General features: G+C 35.8%; 1 protein-coding gene across 7 annotated transcripts in view; it reads left to right on the top strand.

Annotated features, from left to right (window-relative positions):
- The window catches only part of LOC120779452, a 112186-nt gene that overhangs the window by 10104 nt on the left and 81345 nt on the right, over window positions 1-20737 (top strand). For 6 of the 7 annotated variants that reach the window (XM_040111709.1, XM_040111707.1, XM_040111706.1 and 3 more), the window contains exons 2-3: window positions 13308-13439; window positions 16754-16762. In XM_040111709.1, coding sequence (XP_039967643.1) covers window positions 13308-13439; window positions 16754-16762 — 141 coding nt within the window. The remainder of the gene's footprint in view (window positions 1-13307; window positions 13440-16753; window positions 16763-20737) is intronic. The other variant, XM_040111708.1, reaches the window with a different exon arrangement.

Below are 20737 nucleotides of genomic sequence, written 5' to 3'. Positions count from 1 at the left end.
CAGACGAAGAAGAGATTGAAAAAGAAACAAATTGGCTATTAAAAAAGAAAAAAAGTAGGGAAAGTAAGAAACGCAAAGCAGATTCTTCACCGGATGTAACATTGAATTCTCCGATTCCTGATGGAACAGCAGCAGATAAAACAGATACAAAAGTAAGCCATCGCCCTCCGCTAATTATAATATCGGAAAATTTTAACCAACCCTTGATGCGTTCCTTGATTATCGCAGATGTAAAAAAATCTTACACACTCAAGCTCACTGGCCCAAATTCCTGTAAAGTAAATCTTTCAGATAGTTCCGACTACAGAATACTTACAAGGAAATTAAACGACTCGAAAATTCCTTGGTACTCGTACGAAGACAAACAATCGCGTGATATACGCGTAATGGTAAAAGACCTTCATCACTCATGTGAACCTGAAAGTATTATCACAGACCTTCAAAAGCAAGGGTTTAAAGTTACGAAAGTCTTAAACATACTTCAATATAAAACAAAAAACCCGTTAAATATGTTTATTGTATGTTTTGAACCAGAGGACATTAAGAAAATTTACGAAATCAAACATATTCTAAATTCTGTCGTTAAACTCGAGCCCATCAAGCCATCGAATCTTTTGCCGCAGTGTAAATCCTGTCAGGCGTTCGGTCACACTAGAAACTATTGTTGTAAACCACCGCAGTGTGTAAAGTGCGCCGGAAATCATTCAACACTAAGCTGCACAAACCTGTCGAACTACCGCCAAAATGCTGTAACTGTAGTCAAAATCACCCTTCGAACTATAGGGGATGTGAAGTGGCAAAGCAACTTCAAAAAATTAAAAACGCGACTGGGAAAAATAAAGAGCATAATTGTGAACCAAAACGCTTAAGTACAACCACTTCCACTGCTCCTCAGAAAGAAGACACTAATGTAAATCATCAATCTGGAAAGCCCTCATTTGCCAGCATAACTAAAGGTGCTAATAAAGCTCAACAATGTCTGTCTGAAAATCAAACAAATGCGAATGTCACTGGTGATATTACTGGTAATTTTTCGTTCATTCTCAACAAGCTTAATAAGCTAGAAGAGCAAAATAGACTAACCCACGAACGTCTTACTACTCGTAGACTAGAGAGACAGCACAGCGAAAATAAAGCGCAAAAATGAAACCGATGAAAACTATGACCTGGAATGCAAATGGCTTGCCCAAACGTAGTAAAGAATTAGAGACATTACTCCATGTTGAAAAAATTGATATTTGTCTTATATCAGAAACTCATTTTACAAATGAAACTTTTGTTAGATTCAAAAACTACAAGACGTATTGCTCGAACCATCCAAATAACAATGCGAGAGGGGGGAGTGCCATAATTATCAGAGATAATATTCCCCACTACGAAGAAATTAATATAAGTATCCCAAAATTCCAAACTACGCCCATACATATCGGTTGAATCTAGTTTCGGAGAAATAGGCATTACCGCAATATATAGTCCACCTAGACACAATATTAAAATGGACTTGTACACAGAACTTATTTTAAAACACCATGGGAAATTCATCATGGGTGGTGATTTTTACGCAAAACACTCACAATGGGGTTCAAGAGTTACGACACCGAAGGGGAGAGAGCTATTTAAAGCTGTTACGGCTACTGGATGCGACTTCATGTCTACTGGCAAGCCGACTTACTGGCCTTCCGACACAAGGAAATTACCTGACTTGATCGATTTTTTCATCACTCGACAAATATCCAAGACATTCATTACTATTGAAAATGGATTGGACTTAAATTCGGACCACTCGCCAGTATATCTAATCCTAAATTGCCATCTAAAAGAAATCGACAAACCGCCTTATCTCTCTAATAGACATACGGATTGGGAGTATTTCAAAGTGATGCTCGACAAAAATATTGATTTTGAAGTAAATATAACAACTCAAGATATCTTAGAAGATGAAGTTCATACGTTTACCAAAGCTATTCAGGCATCGGCTTGGAAAAATACTCCTGTTCCTAGACAAAAAAACTTTTATATTAAATATCCATCGGACATTTTAGATCTCATAAAGAAAAAGAGAAAACTACGCAAAAAATGGCAAATCACGCGATTTCCCCAATATAAAACAGAACTCAACAATGTAACCAAGCTTCTCAGTACTAAAATAAAGTTATTCACGAATCAAAATATTTCTAATTATATTGAGAAATTAACGCCAAACAAACAATCCGATTATTCTCTTTGGAAAGCAGTAAAAAATGCTAGGAAACAAATGCACCCCTCAAAAAGCCAAACGGATCCTGGGCCAAAAGCGACGAAGAAAAAGCGGAAGTTTTTTCAGAGAAACTCACTAAAACGTTTAGTCCTATTCTGTTTCATGGAACTTTACCTCAGATGGAAGGATCGCAATGCGTAGAAGAAATCCAACCAGCAACAATTAAAGAAGTGGAAAATATAATTAAAAGTAGATTTTAACCAAGAAAAGCTCCAGGTTTCGACTTGGTGACTGCTGAGGTACTGAAGAATCTAACGCGGAAAGCATTAGAAAAACTTACATCGATAATAAACGCTTGCTTAAATCTCAGATACATTCCATTGTCATGGAAGGTATCTGAAATCATTATGGTACAAAAACCCGGAAAAAGCGCACAATAAGCATCATCATATCGTCCAATCTCACTGTTGCCTATTTTGTCCAAACTACTTGGAGTTGTAATTATAAAAAGACTTCAGAACATAATTGAAGAAAATGACCTTATACCAATTCATCAACTTAGATTTAGATCGCAACATTCTACAATCGATCAAGTTCATCGAATAACAGATATAATTGAGGATGAGATGGAAAAAAAGCAAATTTGCGCGGCTGTTTTTCTTGATGTATCTCAGGCGTTTGACAGAGTATGGCACCATGGCTTACTTCATAAATTAAGACTTATCTTCACACAGCATCTAACTGAGCTACTTGCCTCTTACCTGAGCAACCGCTACTTCAGAATCAAGCAGGGACAATCATATACTAAGCTACAGCCGATAAAAACAGGCGTGCCCCAAGGAAACGTCCTGGGACCACGCTTATACATTTTGTTTACTAGCGATATGCCTACGCCGCCAAACAGTACAATCGCAACATTTGCAGATGATACGTGCATCATTACTACTGGTAAAAATGTAGTAGAGTCGTCGAACAAAATGCAGTCTTCAATCAACCTAATTGTAGAATGGGCACAAAAATGGAATATTACTCTCAACGAGTTGAAGTCAATACATATAAACTTCACTAACAAAACTGATACGTATATCCACTTATATATTGGGAATGAAGTAATTCCCTACTCCACCTCGGCGAAATATCTTGGTTTGACGTTGGATGCAAAGTTAAAGTGGAAGGAGCATATACAAAGAAAAGTTGCGGAACTCAAACTAAAATAAAACAAAATAAATTGGTTAATCGGCAAGAAATCACCTCGAACAACCTCAAATAAAATTTTAGTCTACAATCAAACGTTAAATCCCATTTGGACATACGGAATTCAGCTATAACGCTGCACCGTTATACATCGAAATGGTGCAAAGATTCCAAAATAAAGTCCTGCGAAAAATTGTAAATGCCCCGTGGTACATACGGAACTCAGATCTACATCGTGATCTTCACATAAAAATTTTTCGAGAAGTCATTCGCAAAACGGCATCGAAACATGCCAGGTTGCAACATCATGTAAACGCTGAAGCCCGACAACTAGGAGAGGCTAGAAATAGCAGGCGCAGATTGAAAAGAACAACGTTCCATGACCTTTTAAGCAAATAAAAAATATTATAATATTTAGTTTAATACAAAGTTTAGTTTTGAAAAAGTTTCTTAATAGAGCTTTTATTGTTTTAACGTATAAGTTATGAAAAATATTGCTGGTTAGTACATTTGTCACTAGTTGCAATTCGAATGAAATGTAAAACCATATCTTGTTACGTTTCAATAAAAAAAAAAATTGAAATGTTTCAGTAAACGTTTTCCCAAGTTTAAAAAAAAATTTAATATTTGCTCTTTGCACTTTACGACCGATGACCACTTTTTGATCGATACCATCGATTGTAGTTATCCAATTGTCTTAAAATTTTTATGAAATGTCAACAAGAGATCATACATTTCATTTACCCACCAATAGGTGGCCATTAGAAACAGTTATATTTAAAAAGTTCTGTTTCTTTTGCGACAGACCTTGTATTTCCCTGTTCAAGATATTTCTACCGAATTTAGATACAAAATATGAAAATTTACGATTTCATTTCCATCACCAAAAGTAATAATTGATTTAAATACATCAGATCGACAAAATTGTTGTATTTGGAAATTAATTTCGTCAACACCTACATTTGTGTCCGCTAATGTAACACGATTACGTAGTCAGGTATGATCCAAATAGTTAATTTTTTTCTTGAAAATTACTCTCAATAATTTTTTTTTCGTGAACAGCACTGATGCACAAATTTGGCAATTTATTGCGTTTCTTATTTAGTTGCAGTCTATTCTACGTTCCTAATATCTTGCAATTGTTCAGAATATGTTGGTGCTGATGAATCAATTTGAAATTGTTCGCGTATATTTATGGCGAATACAAATGTTTTAACACAAAAATAGCTATAGTTTAAATATTCGTTAATTTAATTGGCTAAAGTAATGCAAAGAATGACCGGTCTGTCGGAAATCACCCGACAGTAGTAACACAGCAAAATCGAAAAGGTAGTCATTGCCGTTTAAATCTTGAATTTTTGTGACCAATGCTTTGAGAATATTTCTGAGCCATTATGCACTCATCTCAAATTATGATTGAACTTTTTCTCAATACTGCATCTTTTCCACCATTTTTATACTCTCGCAACAAAGTTGCTAAGGAGAGTATTATAATTTTGTTCACATAACGGTTGTTTGTAAGTCCTAAAACTAAAAGAGTCAGATATAGGGTTATATATACCTAAGTGATCAGGGTGATGAGTAGAGTTGATATCCGGATGTCTGTCTGTCCGTCCGTCCGTCCGTGCAAACTGTAACTTGAGTAAAAATTGAGATATCATGCTGAAACTTGGTACACGTATTTCTTGGTTCCATTAGAAGGTTAAGTTCGAAGATGGGCAAAATCGGCCCACTGCCACGCCCACAAAATGGCGGAAACCGAAAACCTATAAAGTGTCTTAACTAAGCCATAAATAAAGATATTAAAATGAAATTTGGCACAAAGGATTGCATTAGCAAGGGGCATATTTTGACGTAATTTTTTTGGAAAAGTGGGGGTGGCCCCGCCCCCTACTAAGTTTTTTGTACATATCTCGGAAACTACTATAGCTATGTCAACCAAACTCTATAGAGTCGTTTCCTTCAGGCATTTCCATATACAGTTCAAAAATGGAAGAAAGCGGATAATAACCACGCCCACCTCCCATACAAAGGTTATGTTGCAAAAGGAAGCTGCACCCAGACTATTTTTAAAAATTGAAAATGGGCATGGCGTCGCCCACTTATGGACCAAAAACCATATCTCAGGAACTACTATACGGATTTCAATGAAATTCGGTACATAATATTTTCTTAACACCCTGATGACATGTACGAAATATGGGTGAAATCGGTTCACAACCACGCCTTCTTCCAATATAACGCTATTTTGAATTATTTCTGATAAATGACGGATAATGAAATCTCGATTATCACTTTATCATGCGAGAGTATAAAATGTTCGGTGACACCCGAACTTAGCCTTTCCTTACTTGTTTAATTACAATTTTATTAGTTTCTATGTAGCGTTTGGTTTGTCATAAGTGCTTGTGCGTTCTACACCCGTCATCTAGTAAAGTAGCCGAAACGTCTGTTGATGCAATTACCAATGCGATTTATTCTTGTGATATTAGAAATGTTTTACCGATTCCACATGGTGCGTCCAACAAAAAACCGCCTTGTTCAGCAGCAGCAATCAGTATAATCCTAATCTTACTATATATGTATCACTACATAGTATGGAATAAAGTCGTATGCCACTATGTATGCTTAAATCTTTAAAACTACGCAACGGATTTTGATGCGGGTTTTTCTTTTAGTAGATAGAGTGATTGAAGAGAAAGGTTTATATGTATTATATCATCCATTAAATAGTGGAGAAATACTGTTATTTTTAAGATTTCTAATGTGATGTCTAAAATAATTATCCGCTTACATTGAAAACGCTGGCTGAACCCTATGAGTTTATTAAAATAATGTACTAAGTATTGTACTCATTGGGAAAGTCTATAAAAAACACCCCGATGGTATATGTTCATCTCGTATGGATATCCCACAATAATTTTTTTTTGTTATTTTCTACTACAAATAATGGGTAATTTTCGAAGCGATTTTAACCAATTCAGCATTCATTCTTAACCAATTAAATATCTTAAATACATTGTTGATTCAATATAGATCTATATGGCCTTTTACAGCATATGAATATGAATAAATATTTTCGAAGATATTACAGATTTAAAAATTGCGGGACGTAGCGTTTGGGGCGGTATCGATATAAATAGCCCGTCGAATCACTTTGAATTTAGAAGCAATCGGGCGCGTTTATTATCGGAGCTCTCTAGCAAGCGCTCTATTTAAACAGAAACGATGAAGTATATGCGACGCTAAAACTCGGTTCGATTACGATTAAAGAGCACTCACTGTTGGATTCATAACCTCCGAGGCACACATTTTGGTCAGAGCTTTCGCCTCTTTAGGGCGTCATTGTCCTCCGTGCTTATTTCGCCTCTTTCCAATTTAGCAAATCTCTATTCAACGGTGGATTTCCCTGGTGAAGAATCCAAATTCAACAGTATTTTTTCACCAAAAAGCAATGCTTTATTAACACACGAAATGCTTTATGATCCATTTTTTTGTAAACTAACAAAAGTTCCTTCACAAAAATGCTACATCTAATCAAATAGATCGTAGTAGTAGTATTATCTATGTGTCAGCCACAGTAAAGCGTGGACGGGTACTCTAGTATAAAAATAAGTTGGGTTTTAGTCTGTTCGCTAAACCTGACTAAACCGTTGCATGAAATGAAAAATAGCCTGAACCACTTTGAAGGTAATCCAATGAGGATGGTTTGTATAAAAAAAATTCAGAAAATGTTAATTTTTAACCGACTTACGAGCGTAAATTAAAAAAAAAATCATTGATTACTTATAACAAATAATGTTAGATTTAGACAGGGAATGTTATTCAGCATTTACCTAAGCTGCAATTTACTGATAAGAGCGAATTATAGCGTGAATAACAACAAAACAACAGCAACAGGCACTGTCAAGACGTTTCTTGCAAATTTAATACTTGCTAAAATAAGACAATCAGGGAAGATAACGATAACAGTTGCTTCGTCAGGAATTGCAGAACTCTTCTAAGGAATGGAAAAATTGCTCATTCATTTTTTAAACTTCCGTTATCCATAAATCTTGATCAACAATCAATATGTTCTATCCGCAAAAATAGGCCTCTTGGTTAACTATCGCAAGACGCCTCATTCATTATATGGGATGAGTGCCCCATGAGCCATAAAGCACATATAGAGGATGTACAGAACATTAAAAGACCTTAGAAACTCTTCTGCTCTCATGGGTGGGATTACTTTCGTATTTGCAGGAGATTTCCGACAAACTCTACCCGTCATTAACAGAGGTACACGAGCAGATATCATCAAAGCATGCTTAATATCATCGTCCTTATGGACTTGAAAATATAAAATTGCGGGCGAAGAGCTTATCTTCATGGAATCACTGATGATGATTTTCCACAGCAAATGCTTAAACTTGGGGAAAGAATTTTTCCCACTCCAAATTTAAATGGTAATTGTAATATTCTTCTAATATTCTTTTGGATGAGTATTTAGGCCAAACACCTGTAGTAAATAGTTTAGAAACTTTATTAGATGCAGTATACATCGATAATTTGTACGAAAAGGAATTTCATTGGTTGTGTTCCAGGGCAATAGTGGAATGATAGTGTCAACGAAATAAACGATCTAATTATTCAAAAAGTTTCCGGAGAAAAAAAAATAATACAAATCGATAGACACCGTGACTAATATCGAAGACGCAGTCCATTAATCACAGGAGTTTTTGAATTCATTAAACCCTTCTGGACTGCCACCACTTGAATTAGCTTTAAAAATTGGAATTCCAATTATAGTTTTGAGTAATTTAAGTTCTCCAAACATGTGCAATCGGACAAGACTGCTTATTAAGGAATTGAAGGACAATTTAATTGTAGCAACTATTATCGCCGGCTCAGCATCTGGTCAACTAGCTCATACACCGAGGATTCCGATGATCTCAAGTGATCTGCCATTCCCATTTAAACGGCTTCAATTTCCGTTGAAAACATCTTTCGCCCAAACGAGTCCCAAGGCCAAACATTAAACATTAAAACGAGAAAGTTTGTGTGAGAGAGTGTGCGCAAAACTATAACTTTTGAAATGATTGTTTAATACTCGTGTGTAGTTGTACGTTTCCAATTGCTGTGTTGTTATTTTATTTTTGAAGTATGTAAATATCTAAATTTGAATTTTGAACTCATGTTTATTATTTGAAATTTTTATTATATTTATGAATTCATTGGACTTTTAACATAATAATCTTAACACATTGTGATAAGTGAGATGAACATAAATTCGGTTCAGTAGTTTGGGAGTTTAGCCCGGACAAACAGTTGCGTCTGTTACGTTTCGTTATACCACGAGAACGGAATAAAGATTCTATGTCCAAACGCACCGAAATGTGTTCTCTCGTTATTGAGTTATACTATAAATGGTGTAATAAACACGACTTTATTTTATATGTATACATGGATTAAATTGACAAATTGTGTAAAACTTTCTCACAAGAGTTCCTTTACTTATAAGTTTTGACTACAAAAGATCACTAAAAATTTAATAACGAATGTAATATGCGTGCGATATGTTGCTTCCGAATATCCTTTGCATTATATTACTACTGTGATATTTTCGTCCTTTCGACAAATTGCCGACGTTGGTTAGTTTTCATACCCTGAACAGGGTATAATTACTTTGCCAAGAAGTTTGTAACACCCAGAAGGAATCGTTGATGATATATAAATTATTATCGTGATGAGCTTAGTTAATATAGCCAAATCCGTCTGTCTGCATATACGAACTAGTCCCAGAGTTTTTGATCTGAAATTTTGCACACGTCCACCATCGTTATCGAACCGCTAAAGAATATAGCTGACATACGAATTAAACGATCAAAATACAGTTTTTGTATGGAAAACTTTTATATTTAACTAGATATCTCCAAAATATTTGAGGTAAATTATTATCGAATGCAATAATACGAGTACAATCTGCGAATAACTTTTTTAGATCGGACCATTTATGTACTACAATGATTTTTCGAATGTCAAGAATCGATTCTTAATCGACTTCGACTTCTGAAGATCGATTCTGAAAAATCGATTATTTTACGAGAAAACTCGATTTCCGAGTAGAATCGGAATCGAGTTTACCATCCCAACTGGCAGCCATCGCATGCACATATAATAACCTCCGCAGAATAACCACCACAAAAAAAAACGATTTTTTTTCCATGTAATTTATATGGAAAACAGAAACTTTGAAAGAGGCATCTTTTGAGTGACTTTTTTTTTACACATTTCGAAAGTTTTGAGCCTGTTTTTCAGTTGAAAAAAAAGGTTGCCTCAAAATCTCACACCCTAATGTACATGTTTGTATGGAAACCTTTTTTATTAGTGAAGTGTACTCCAGCTTCGATACTTCTTCTTCTTAATTGGCGTAGACACCTCTTACGCGATTATAGCCGAGTTAAAAATAGCGCGCCAGTCGTTTCTTCTTTTCGCTACGTGGCGCCAATTGGATATTCCAAACGTCTCCACCTGGTCCTTCCATCGGAGAAGAGGTCTTTCTCTGCTTCTCCCGCCGGGTACTGCGTCGAATACTTTCAGAGCTTGAGTGTTTTCGTCCATTCGGACAACATGACCTAGCCAGCGTAGCCGCTGTATATTAATTCGCTGATCTATGTCAATGTCGTCGTATATCTCGTACAGCTCATAGTTCCATCGAATGCGACATTCGCCGTGGCCAACGCGCAAAGGATCATAAATCTTTCGCAGAACTTTTCTCTCGAAAGCTCACAACGTCGACTCATCAGTTGTTGTCATCGTCCAAGCATCTGCACCATATAGCAGGACGGGAATTATGAGTGACTTATAGAGTTTGGTTTTTGTTCGTCGAGAGAGGATTTTGCTTCTCAATTGCCTACACAGTCCGAAGTAGAACCTGTTGGCAAGAGTTATCCTGCGTTGGATTTCCAGGCTGACATTATTGGGGGTGTTTACGCTGGTTCCAAGATAGATGAAATTATCTACAACTTCAAAGTTATGACTGTCAACAGTGACGTGAGACCCAAGTCGCGAGTGCGACGACTGTTTGTTTGATTACAGGAGATATTTTGTCTTGCCCTCTTTCCCTGCTAGACTCATTTGTTTTGCTTCCCTGTCCAGTCTGGAGAAAGCAGAACTAACGGCGCGGGTGTTGAGGCCGATGATATCAATATCATCGGCATACGCCAGCTGCTGTACACTCATATAAAAGATTGTACCTGTTCGATTAAGTTCTGCAGCTCTAATTATTTTCTCCAGCAGCAGGGAGAAGAAGTCGCACGATAGGGAGTCGCCTTGTCTGAAAAGTCGTTTGGTATCAAACGGCTCGGAGAGGTCCTTCCCGATCCTGACGGAGCTTTCGGTGTTGCTAAACGTCACTTTACACAGCCGTATTAGTTTTGCGGGGATACCAAATTCAGACATCGCGGCATAAAGGCAGCTCCTTTTCGTGCTTTCGAAAGAAGCTTTGAAATCGACGAAGAGGTGGAGTATGTCGATTCTCCTTTCACGGGTCTTTTTTAAATTTGGCGCATGGTGAATATCTGGTCGGTTCTTGATTTTCCAGGTCTAAAGCCACACTGATAAGGTCCAATCAGTCTGTTGACGGTGGGCTTTAATCTTTCACACAATGCGCTCCATAGAACCTTATACGCGATGTTAAGGAGGCTTATCCCACGGTAGTTGGCGCAGATTGTGGAGTCTCCTTTATTATGCATTGAGCAGAGCACATTTAAATTCCAATCATTGGGCATGCTCCATAGGCCCCCGCCGCTTTGTTGTTCTTCAGGCGGGTAATTGCTATTCGAACTTCTTCATGGTGGGGCAATGGAACGTCTGCTCCGTCGTCATCGATTGGAGAATCGGGATCGCCTTCTCCTGGAATTGTACGTTTACTGCCATTCAGCAGGCTGGAGAAGTGTTCCCTCCATAATTTAAGTATGCTCTGGGTAACGGTGAATAGATCACCTTTGGGGGTTCTATAAGAGTATGCTCCGGATTCTAAACCTTTTGTAAGCCGCCGCATTTCTTCGTAGAATTTTCGAGCATTACCCCTGTCGCCGAGCTTATCAAGCTCTTCATACTCACGCATTTCGGCCTCTTTCATTTTCTGTCTGCAAATGCGTCTCGCTTCCCTCTCCACCTTTAGGTATCTATCCCAACACGCACGTGTTGTGGTCGATCGTAACGTTGCGAGGTAGGCAGTCTGTTTTCTCTTCGCTGCGACACGGCACTCCTCGTCGTACCAGCTGTTCTTTTGCACTTACTGAAAACCAATGGTTTCGGTTGCAGCTGTACGTAGGGAGTTTGAAATGCCGTCCCACAGTTCCCTTATACCGAGTTGTTGATGAGTGCTCTCAGAGAGCAGAGCTTCTCGACGTCGAACCGTCGCAGCAACAAAATAGTGGTCCGAATCGATGTGAGGTAGCTTGATGTATCTTCTTGTGCTGGAATCTAGTACCACAGATAACCATATTTCGGGCCCCGGCGAAGTCAATCAGCCTCAACCCATTCGTCGTGGAGGCTGAATTTACCGACCGTAGTACCAAAGATACCTTCTTTGCCCTCCCAGGCGTTAAAGTCGCCAAGCACGGTTTTGACATCGTGGCGGGGGCAGTTCGAGGCTGGTTGCTTCTTTGCATTGGGGGTGATTTTTTTACGTGGCGGGTCCCGAACACAGCGCACAACCCTATGTAGGAGATGTTTTCCCTTCTCACTTTAGCTCGTCTTCAAACGGGTGTTCTTAGGCTACCCACAGGATACTTGGTCAAAGACCCGAAGTCGTGAGCTGCTTGAGTCATATATAAAAGGATCGTTTCTGGCCACTCCCAAGTGAATGGCGATCAGAGAACTTTCCTCACTTGTGTGAACTTCTACACATGACTCCATCCTCCAGCTTCGATACAGCTGAAGTAAAATTTGTTTCTGGCTAGAATTATTTTCTTCTGTTTTTGATAATATTGGATTGATACTAGCTTAAAGGGTTATATACCTTCTTTGTCGAAGAAAAAAAGGAAAGTTTGGATTTTTTTTTAGGTAGCAATTATTTCATTACACGAATGTTTTCATTTTTTGATAGGACACTTTATTAACAATGTTTGTGCGAAATTTCGTGGAAAAATATCAAATAGTTTTTAAGGGGTGTCTGTTTCCCTTAGAAGCCTTTTTTTGGCAGAGCCCTGCGGTGACAATTCCCCAGGTAGAACAAGTCAGCTGAAACCATAAAAGTAAACAAATTTCATTAGTTTAGTGTAATTCCTTGTGCTTGAACGATCGTTTTTATGAGTTTTTTTTTGGTGCACACGGGAACGTTTTATGCAAAAAATGAACTTTTTGGTCACTAGAAATTTGAATGAATTTTATCATATCGGCGAAAAAAAATTTTGTGCGTAAAAAGTCGATTGTTCAAGCACAGAAAAATTTAATTACGAACATTTTAAAAAAATTTGAAAAAAGTCGGTTCAGCAGTTTTCCGCCAATTCATGTCATCGCAAAGTCATTTTTCAAAAAACACCATTTCGAGTGCTGTAACTTTTTTCTACTGCTCGAATCTCTATGAAAATGTTCTCAAAGAGTTGTTCTTTAAGATAAAGCAATACAAAAATTTCGATTTTTTGAAATTTAAAAAGGTATGTAACCCCTTAATGAAACTATAATAACGAACTTCAAAAATCAAAAAATATTAAAAAAAAAAATATTTTTTTTTTACCCAACTCCTCTTAACATTTCAAAGAAACTCGCGCTTGTTTTAACTTTTTTTATGCAGCTCAATAACTACTATTTTAATACAAAACAAATGATTCTATAAACGACATGATGATATAAAAAAATTATAACAATAGTTTTCAAAATATATTGATACAATACTAAGGAAACTTCACTTATCTTCCATACAATAAAGAATGGCAGTGGACCTGGTGATATTGGCATACGGGGTAGCGGGCACCCGGGAGACAATCCATTCTACAGTAACATTGACAGCATGCCAGATATACGTCCTCGTCGGAAATCCATTCCACTCGTTTCAGAACTTGTAAGTAGTATGTTTTTACATTTAAATCATCTATACATAATAACTTCATTGTATTATACTTTTATAATAAGTATATTTATATATCTATGTACATAACATTACAGTTGTACAAATCACTAAAAACGTATGTGGGATACATATAAAAATCATTGTGCTGTGTTTTTACGTTCATATACAGACATACTCACCTATGTAGTCGAGAAATAAAAAATAATTTGTTTGGCACTTACATGTTCTTTAAATAAATAAATGAACACATATGTACATATATTTATACACTAGGGTGGGTAAAAAAACGATGGTGTTTTTCGCTTCGTTCTCTGAAAAATTGGTGAATAGGCAACTGTGTGAAAAGCTCTCCAGGTACGACCTCTTAATTGTATTGTTTTTGTTTTAATAATAAAATAATATAACAAATAAACGTTGTTCTTACGTATATCTTTCTATGATGAGATTTTAAATATTATTGGAAGATCCGATAAATAGGGCTGTATATACATAAATGTTCAGGATGACGAGACGAGTTGAAAATCGACTGACTGTCTGTCCGTCCGGAAAAAGGGGACCAGTTCGTAGATAAATATAATCGGACCACTGTCATACCCACAAAACGCCATCAAGAGAAAATCTATAAAAAGTCATAACACTATATTAAAAATAACATAACAAAAAAATAACACTTAAAATTAAGAAAAAAATAGTAGTGGTTTAATGTACATATCGCCTAAACCACTTAGAGTGAAATATCCAAATTTGGTCAGGACAAATCACTTGAGCACCCCAATCGACACTGTAAAAAGAGATGAAATCGGTGATAACCCCGCCCACTTCCCATATATCGGATCCGTCAAAAGCTACTAGAAGCGCGAAAAATCAATAAGTAAATACTTCAGATCCGAGGCAAAATTTTCTTTTAACTAATAAAATTTTAATCGTTAACGGTTAGGCTAACGAAAAAATTTTTTTCGACTACCTTTTTTAAGGACACCTACCACACATTGTCACTCAAACAAGTGTTCACATGTTTGCAATGTGGTTTCGTTGGACTGCATTTAAACTAAACTAAAAAGGAACTGGTAGGCAACTTTAATCATTCTAGTTTCCTCTGAACAGATCCATAAAAGTTTCTTGTGTTATTATATCCTATTGTTAAACTGAAGTATACTTGTATAATACAATGAAATGACGTGAAAACTTTTTGGTGTTTATTATAAACAGTCTTATTTTTAATTTCAATATTACGGCCTGAATACGACGTGGCATACTGTCAACAACAGCTTTGGATATTTTTGGTTTGATAGCTTTCTATGCAGATCACATTTTTGACCACAAATCATCAAAGTTTCCATTATCCCCTGCAATTCCTATTGTCAGAACAACCCAGAGATGTTCTATAGGATTAAGATCGAGAGATTCTGGAGGCCAAAAAATCACTTTATATCCGCTGTCATGCAGCCATTTAGTGGTACCTTTAGCCGTATATTTGGGGTCGATGTTTTGTTGGAATACAAAGCTCTCCTTATGTAAACCAAACTTATTCCGCTCAAAATGTCAATATAATATTGGGACTACCACCACCAAACTTAAGAGTTGGTTTAACATGGTGAAGCTAAATTCTGGAACCGGGTTGTTTACATGACCATTAACGGTCGCCAGACCCCACAACGATTAATTTTGGATTCATTTGGCCGAATTACATTCGCCCGTTTATTTTCGGTCCAATTCGCATGTTACTTAACAAACCACAGTTGTGTCTGGCAGTGAGCAGTGGCTCTTTTACTTTTTCTTTTCATTTTAAACTTTTGTTTTTGGTTTAACTGCGGATCTTAAAGTATTACGTGCAGTGTCAACAGAAACATTAATATTATTGTTCTCAATTCACGACATACTTATGTATTTTAAACTCCTCAAATATCACAAAAGGAACAACTGCCATAATTAACATTTGGTAGAACAGACGTGTTATTGTATACGTTGGCCACTGGTCCCACTGACGCATCCAGTTGTGAAGCAATTCCACGATATCTTTTATCTTTTTTTAAAAGTTGCCGAATTTCCGATTTACATTTTTGGCAAAAGATAGGTAATTTTAAACATCTACATGAAATACAATTTTTTTTATTGTGAATGATATTTGGAAAATGTAAGTTTAGCACTCAGATTTAATATACAAAAAATAAATACATATTTATCCCGCTAGAAATATTTCAATTTTATACCTATTTTCTTGCTCACGTGTTTCGCTGATCAAATAGAGAACAATGATAATGTTGTAAAACCATATGAACACTTGTTTGAGTAACTGTATATAGGATATACATATTATACTAAAATTAGGAACATTTCCGATATGAACGTCGTATGAAATCATATTTGTCAGAAAAAACTAAGTTTTACAAAATTATGCTACACTCCTATGCAAGAGTTAAATTAGCCAATTGTTCATTGAAAGCGAACGGTTAACAGCTGTCTTTGATTCGCCATATTGCTCGTCGTTATCTTTGCGGGCTGCTCTCTTGCCAAAGAATAATGTGTTAAACCAACAACGAGAAAAGATGAGTTCTCCACCAAAGAAAGAATCGCAACATAGTTGCAGAAGATATGTTAGCGAAGGATTCGACCACAAATGCTGTCCGTTTTTCTGAACATTTGGTTTGGTTTGTTCGGTTCACTACTCTCTATTGCTTGCCGAATCGAAGGCAGCTATTGAAAATGCGCGATGACTACATATACGAGTACATACATATACATATATGTATGTATTCACTAATGTACATATTTTTCTTTTATAAACATGAACGTTAAGACAGTCAAAAGCCATATATGTACATACATCCATGTAGTTTTAATATACTCGTAATGTACAAATAATAAGGATAAGGTTTTGTGTTTCTATATGGATTCTCTTTATTTGTTTCAAAATATTCTACTTCTCTTTTAAACACATATACATACTTATTTAGACCTAAAACTCTGTTAAATCGTAGTATATTCAATTTATATATTTATTGTTTACGATAATTACATTTGTACTTGTACAATCCATATTTGTTAATTACTTCATTTAAATAAGATTTTATTTCTTAATATCATTATTATTTTTTTTTGTATGGGTCAAGTAATAAAATACTATACTCGTAAGCAAATATGAGTTGTAATTTTTGTATTAATCCACAAATATTTCTTGCTTGCATCTTCTACTTCTAAATCAATGTTTATGTAAAAACAACTGCAACAAAAAATTTAAAATAAAACCGAAAATAAATCGACCAATATAATATCAATATGCTGTATTTGCAAATATGGATCAAAAGGTGCTCAAGGTATATGAACTAATTCAATTAACATAATGATATAATAATTCATATATATAATTTGAAGAAAGTAACTGCTTTATTTTCTGGATAAAACTATTCATTGCTATATAGTAGCGTTAATTAGAACATTTACAACCAAAAGACCTGTTAAAATTACTCTAATTAATTACACAGTTTGCACAATACTTCTGTTTAATGGTTCAATTTTCTACTTGCTAGCACTTGAATGAATGACATATACAAACAAATTATGTAGTGATGATAACGTTTTTTTTATTTCTGTGCGAAGCCAAAGTGGTATAGAATTTGTTTTGATTTTGTTTAAATGATCACTTTTTTTTCTGCCAGATGTCAAAATTACACAGAATTTCTATTTTTTATATAGCTTTATATGAAACAGGCTGTATCATTTGTATATATGTTAAAGTGTTCTTTTAATACCCCGTTAAATTTACGATTTATTCCGATATTAAATAATGGGTTGAAAAGTTGCTCATATTAGGAATGTTAGTAAGTTAAATATAAAAAGTGTCCGGCTTTAAAATTACATAGCAATAATTAGAGTTCAACACTTCTCTTTATGCTCTGGATAATCGCCAAGTTATCTTTCGTTTGCCCTTTATTGAGAACTGATAGAAACTTTCTAAATCTTAATAATTATTTGAATAATAATGTCAAAAATGCAGAACTTGTGAAGCTTATTACCAATTAAATCAAAATTAGGAAATGCTCTTTTAATCTGTAGAATATGTTGCGAAAGTATAAAAACATTCGCACTACACGCTGTTTGGAAATGATCACAATATTTTGAACTCCACCCGATTTTAATACCCTGAACATGGTATATTGACTTTTACCACGATGTTTGTAACATAACAAAGAAACGTCGGTTATCATATAATGGTTGTCAAAATAGTCTTGCGGTATTTTTATTGAATTTTTTTTTTTTTATTGAAATTGAAATGAATTTTTGATGACTCATGCCAAGCTCTTGACCGATGCTACGGCTGCTACTATGCCGGTCTCTTTCGACCAATTCAGCGATTTTATCGCAATTTTCGACGACAGGCCTTCCGGAGCGTGGCGCATCTTCGACCACCTCTACACCAGAACGAAAACGTTGAAACCATAGTTGTGCGGTGGAAATGGAAACTGTATCGCGTCCATAAACTGCACAAATTTTATTGGCGGCTTGAGATGCATTTTTGCCTTTATCGTAGTAGTACTGTAAAATATGCCGTATTTTCTCTTTATTTTGCTCCATGTTTGCGACGCTATAAATCACGAATGACTTAAAAGAAACGACAATCAATCAAACACGTATTAGCGCGTGAAATGAGCTTTCCAAAAAAGTATAGCATGACCCGATGCGATGAATAAAACTAGAACTACGCGCTTTCAGCGCCAACTAGCGAAAATACCGCAAGACTTTTTTGACAACCTATATATAATTGTTTTGTTCACCTAAAGGTTGTTTTTGTTTCTTAAAACTAATCGAGACAGATATGGAGATAAATGACATATGTATATATGTATGTATATAAATGATCGGGGTGACAAGACGAGTTGAAATCCAGGTGACTGTCTGTCCGCCCGTCTGTCTATGCAAGCGATAACTTGAGTAAAAAATGAGATACATATCTTGACGAAACTTGCTACAAATGTTCGTTGGCACACAAAAGCGTTCTAAAATCAAGATACAAAATAATTTGGTACAGGAGATTGCAATAGCGAGGAACACCTGTGGGCTAAGCTATTTTTACAAGTGGGTGTGGCCCCGCCATTTAAATGAGTAAATGTATATATCTTTCAAGAAGCAAAAGCTAACTCAACCAAGCTTGCTAAAAAGAAGTTATAGTAATTAGAACCTCTCCATATACTGTGAAAATCGCTGAGATTGGATGATAACTACGCTCATTCCCCGGTTATGTTGAAAAATATTAAAGGTGCGATAATTCACTGAGTAAGTGCGCCCTAAGCTTTAAATTGCAAAACCAAGATGGTGGCGACGGGCTTTATAGGAGCCGGTGTTTCAATTAGCGTGTCATTGCCCTCTTTTTGGTGAAATCCTATCAACCAGGTACTATTTGATATGTTTCCACCAAATTAGATGTACGATTATCCAAACATTCCTATGATACTGTGAAAATGGGCGAAATCGGATGACAATCATAATTTCCATCTGATTATTTCACTTTCCATTATACAAATCACATATCATTGAAGTTATCAGATTAAAAAGATATATTTTTTGTCGGAAATGTTTAAGTGGTACAAAATTAAATAAAGCTACAAAAATCAGTTACAAAAATTGGAGTTTATCCAACGTACATTGTTCGATAGTTACCGTATTTTAGTTCTTAAAATCCGTAAAGAGCACGGTAAATATCAAGAGTTTTTTTGAAAAAAAAATTCTAATTTAACTCCATAGCTAATCAGCTGTATTCATTGCTTACGCTTTTTGTAGCAGCCACTAAAGTTAAACAAGTTTTTATGAGCCTATTTTCGTTTGTTTGTCTAGAGAAATGGATCAAAGAATTTGTTCGTGAAGTCTTGGCCAAAAGCAATACTGTAACGATTTAACTTAATATTCGCCAGACATGGCTCCATGCGACCTTTTCTATTTCCAAAATAAAGGCCGTTGTTTTACAAGCTTAGACGACATGGTTGAAAGAGCCAAAGGCTAACCCCAAAAATCGAGTTTGAATTGGAAGAAGCGCTGGCATACATATGTATGTGCATAATATTACATGGGGACTATTTTGAAGGCGATTTCATTAATGTAGACAATGTAATAAATATATTTTTCAAAAAACGAAAATTTGTTTTTGAACACCTCGTATAGCTGCCATATAAACTGACCGATCAAAATCAAGTTATATAACTATATAGTTTTATTTGACAAAACATTTTCACTAAATTCGGCAAGGATTATTTTTGAAGACAACGCTACAATCTTCGAATCGGATAATACCACCGTAGCCATGTAAGCAGGTAAAGATATGACGTATGTATGTATGTATATGACGAATATTTCAGCTGAAATTAAACTGAACATCCATCTGGCACTACTAAAGACCTGTATGTCTATGTATGGCGTGGCAGTTAGCCAGTATAACATCTCTGAACGGTTTTATAGCTTCGGTGCAGCCGAATACCATTTTTATAGCTTTTGTGTTAAATGCAATATCGCAAATTATGGAGAACAAATTCTGATTTTACAGAGTTTTCATGAAGATCATACAGCTATGGATGTTTGCTTTTTCCTTATTCGCATGAAATTTTTTTTTAGTTTGGCTTAACTATAAAATGATGTGTACACAATAATATTGGGTAATCGAAAAAGTCTTTTCGAATTTTGTCAATAGATAGATAGAATTATGGAAAATATTGAACAGGACCGTCACATAAGCAGCCATGCCATCGCTAAGGAACTTAACATTAAGCATCAAATGGTTTTGAATCATTTAAAAAAGGCTGGCTACCACAATAAGCTCGATGTGTGGGTACCACATGAATTGTCTGTGAACATTTTAATGGACGGAATTAACATCTGCGATTCTTTGCTGAAACGAAATGAAATCGAACCATTTCTGAAGCGAATGATAACAGGAGACGAAAAGTGGATCAAATACGACAATAATGTGCCAAAAAGATCATGGTCCAAGCGTGGTGAAACTCAACAAATGGTCGCAAAGCGAGGATTGACGCCTAGAAAGGTTATGTTGAGTTCTGATTGGAAAGGAACATCCACTATGAGCTGTTCTAGCTAGACTACACATCTTTTATGACTCGGCAAAAACTAGGAGAGCTTGGCTGGGAAGTTTTGATGCATCCACCATATAGCCCTGACGCCGAGAAACCAGAAAAGTTTTACACTGATGGAATAATGTCTCTACCGAAAAAATGGCAAAAAGTGGTCGACTAAAATGGTACATATTTGGTTCATTAAAGTTCATTATAAATATAAAAAAAATAAGT

The sequence above is a fragment of the Bactrocera tryoni genome, unplaced genomic scaffold (assembly GCF_016617805.1).
Source record: "Bactrocera tryoni isolate S06 unplaced genomic scaffold, CSIRO_BtryS06_freeze2 scaffold_11, whole genome shotgun sequence".
Lineage (NCBI taxonomy): Eukaryota > Metazoa > Arthropoda > Insecta > Diptera > Tephritidae > Bactrocera > Bactrocera tryoni.
This window is presented reverse-complemented; position numbering and strand designations above follow the sequence as displayed.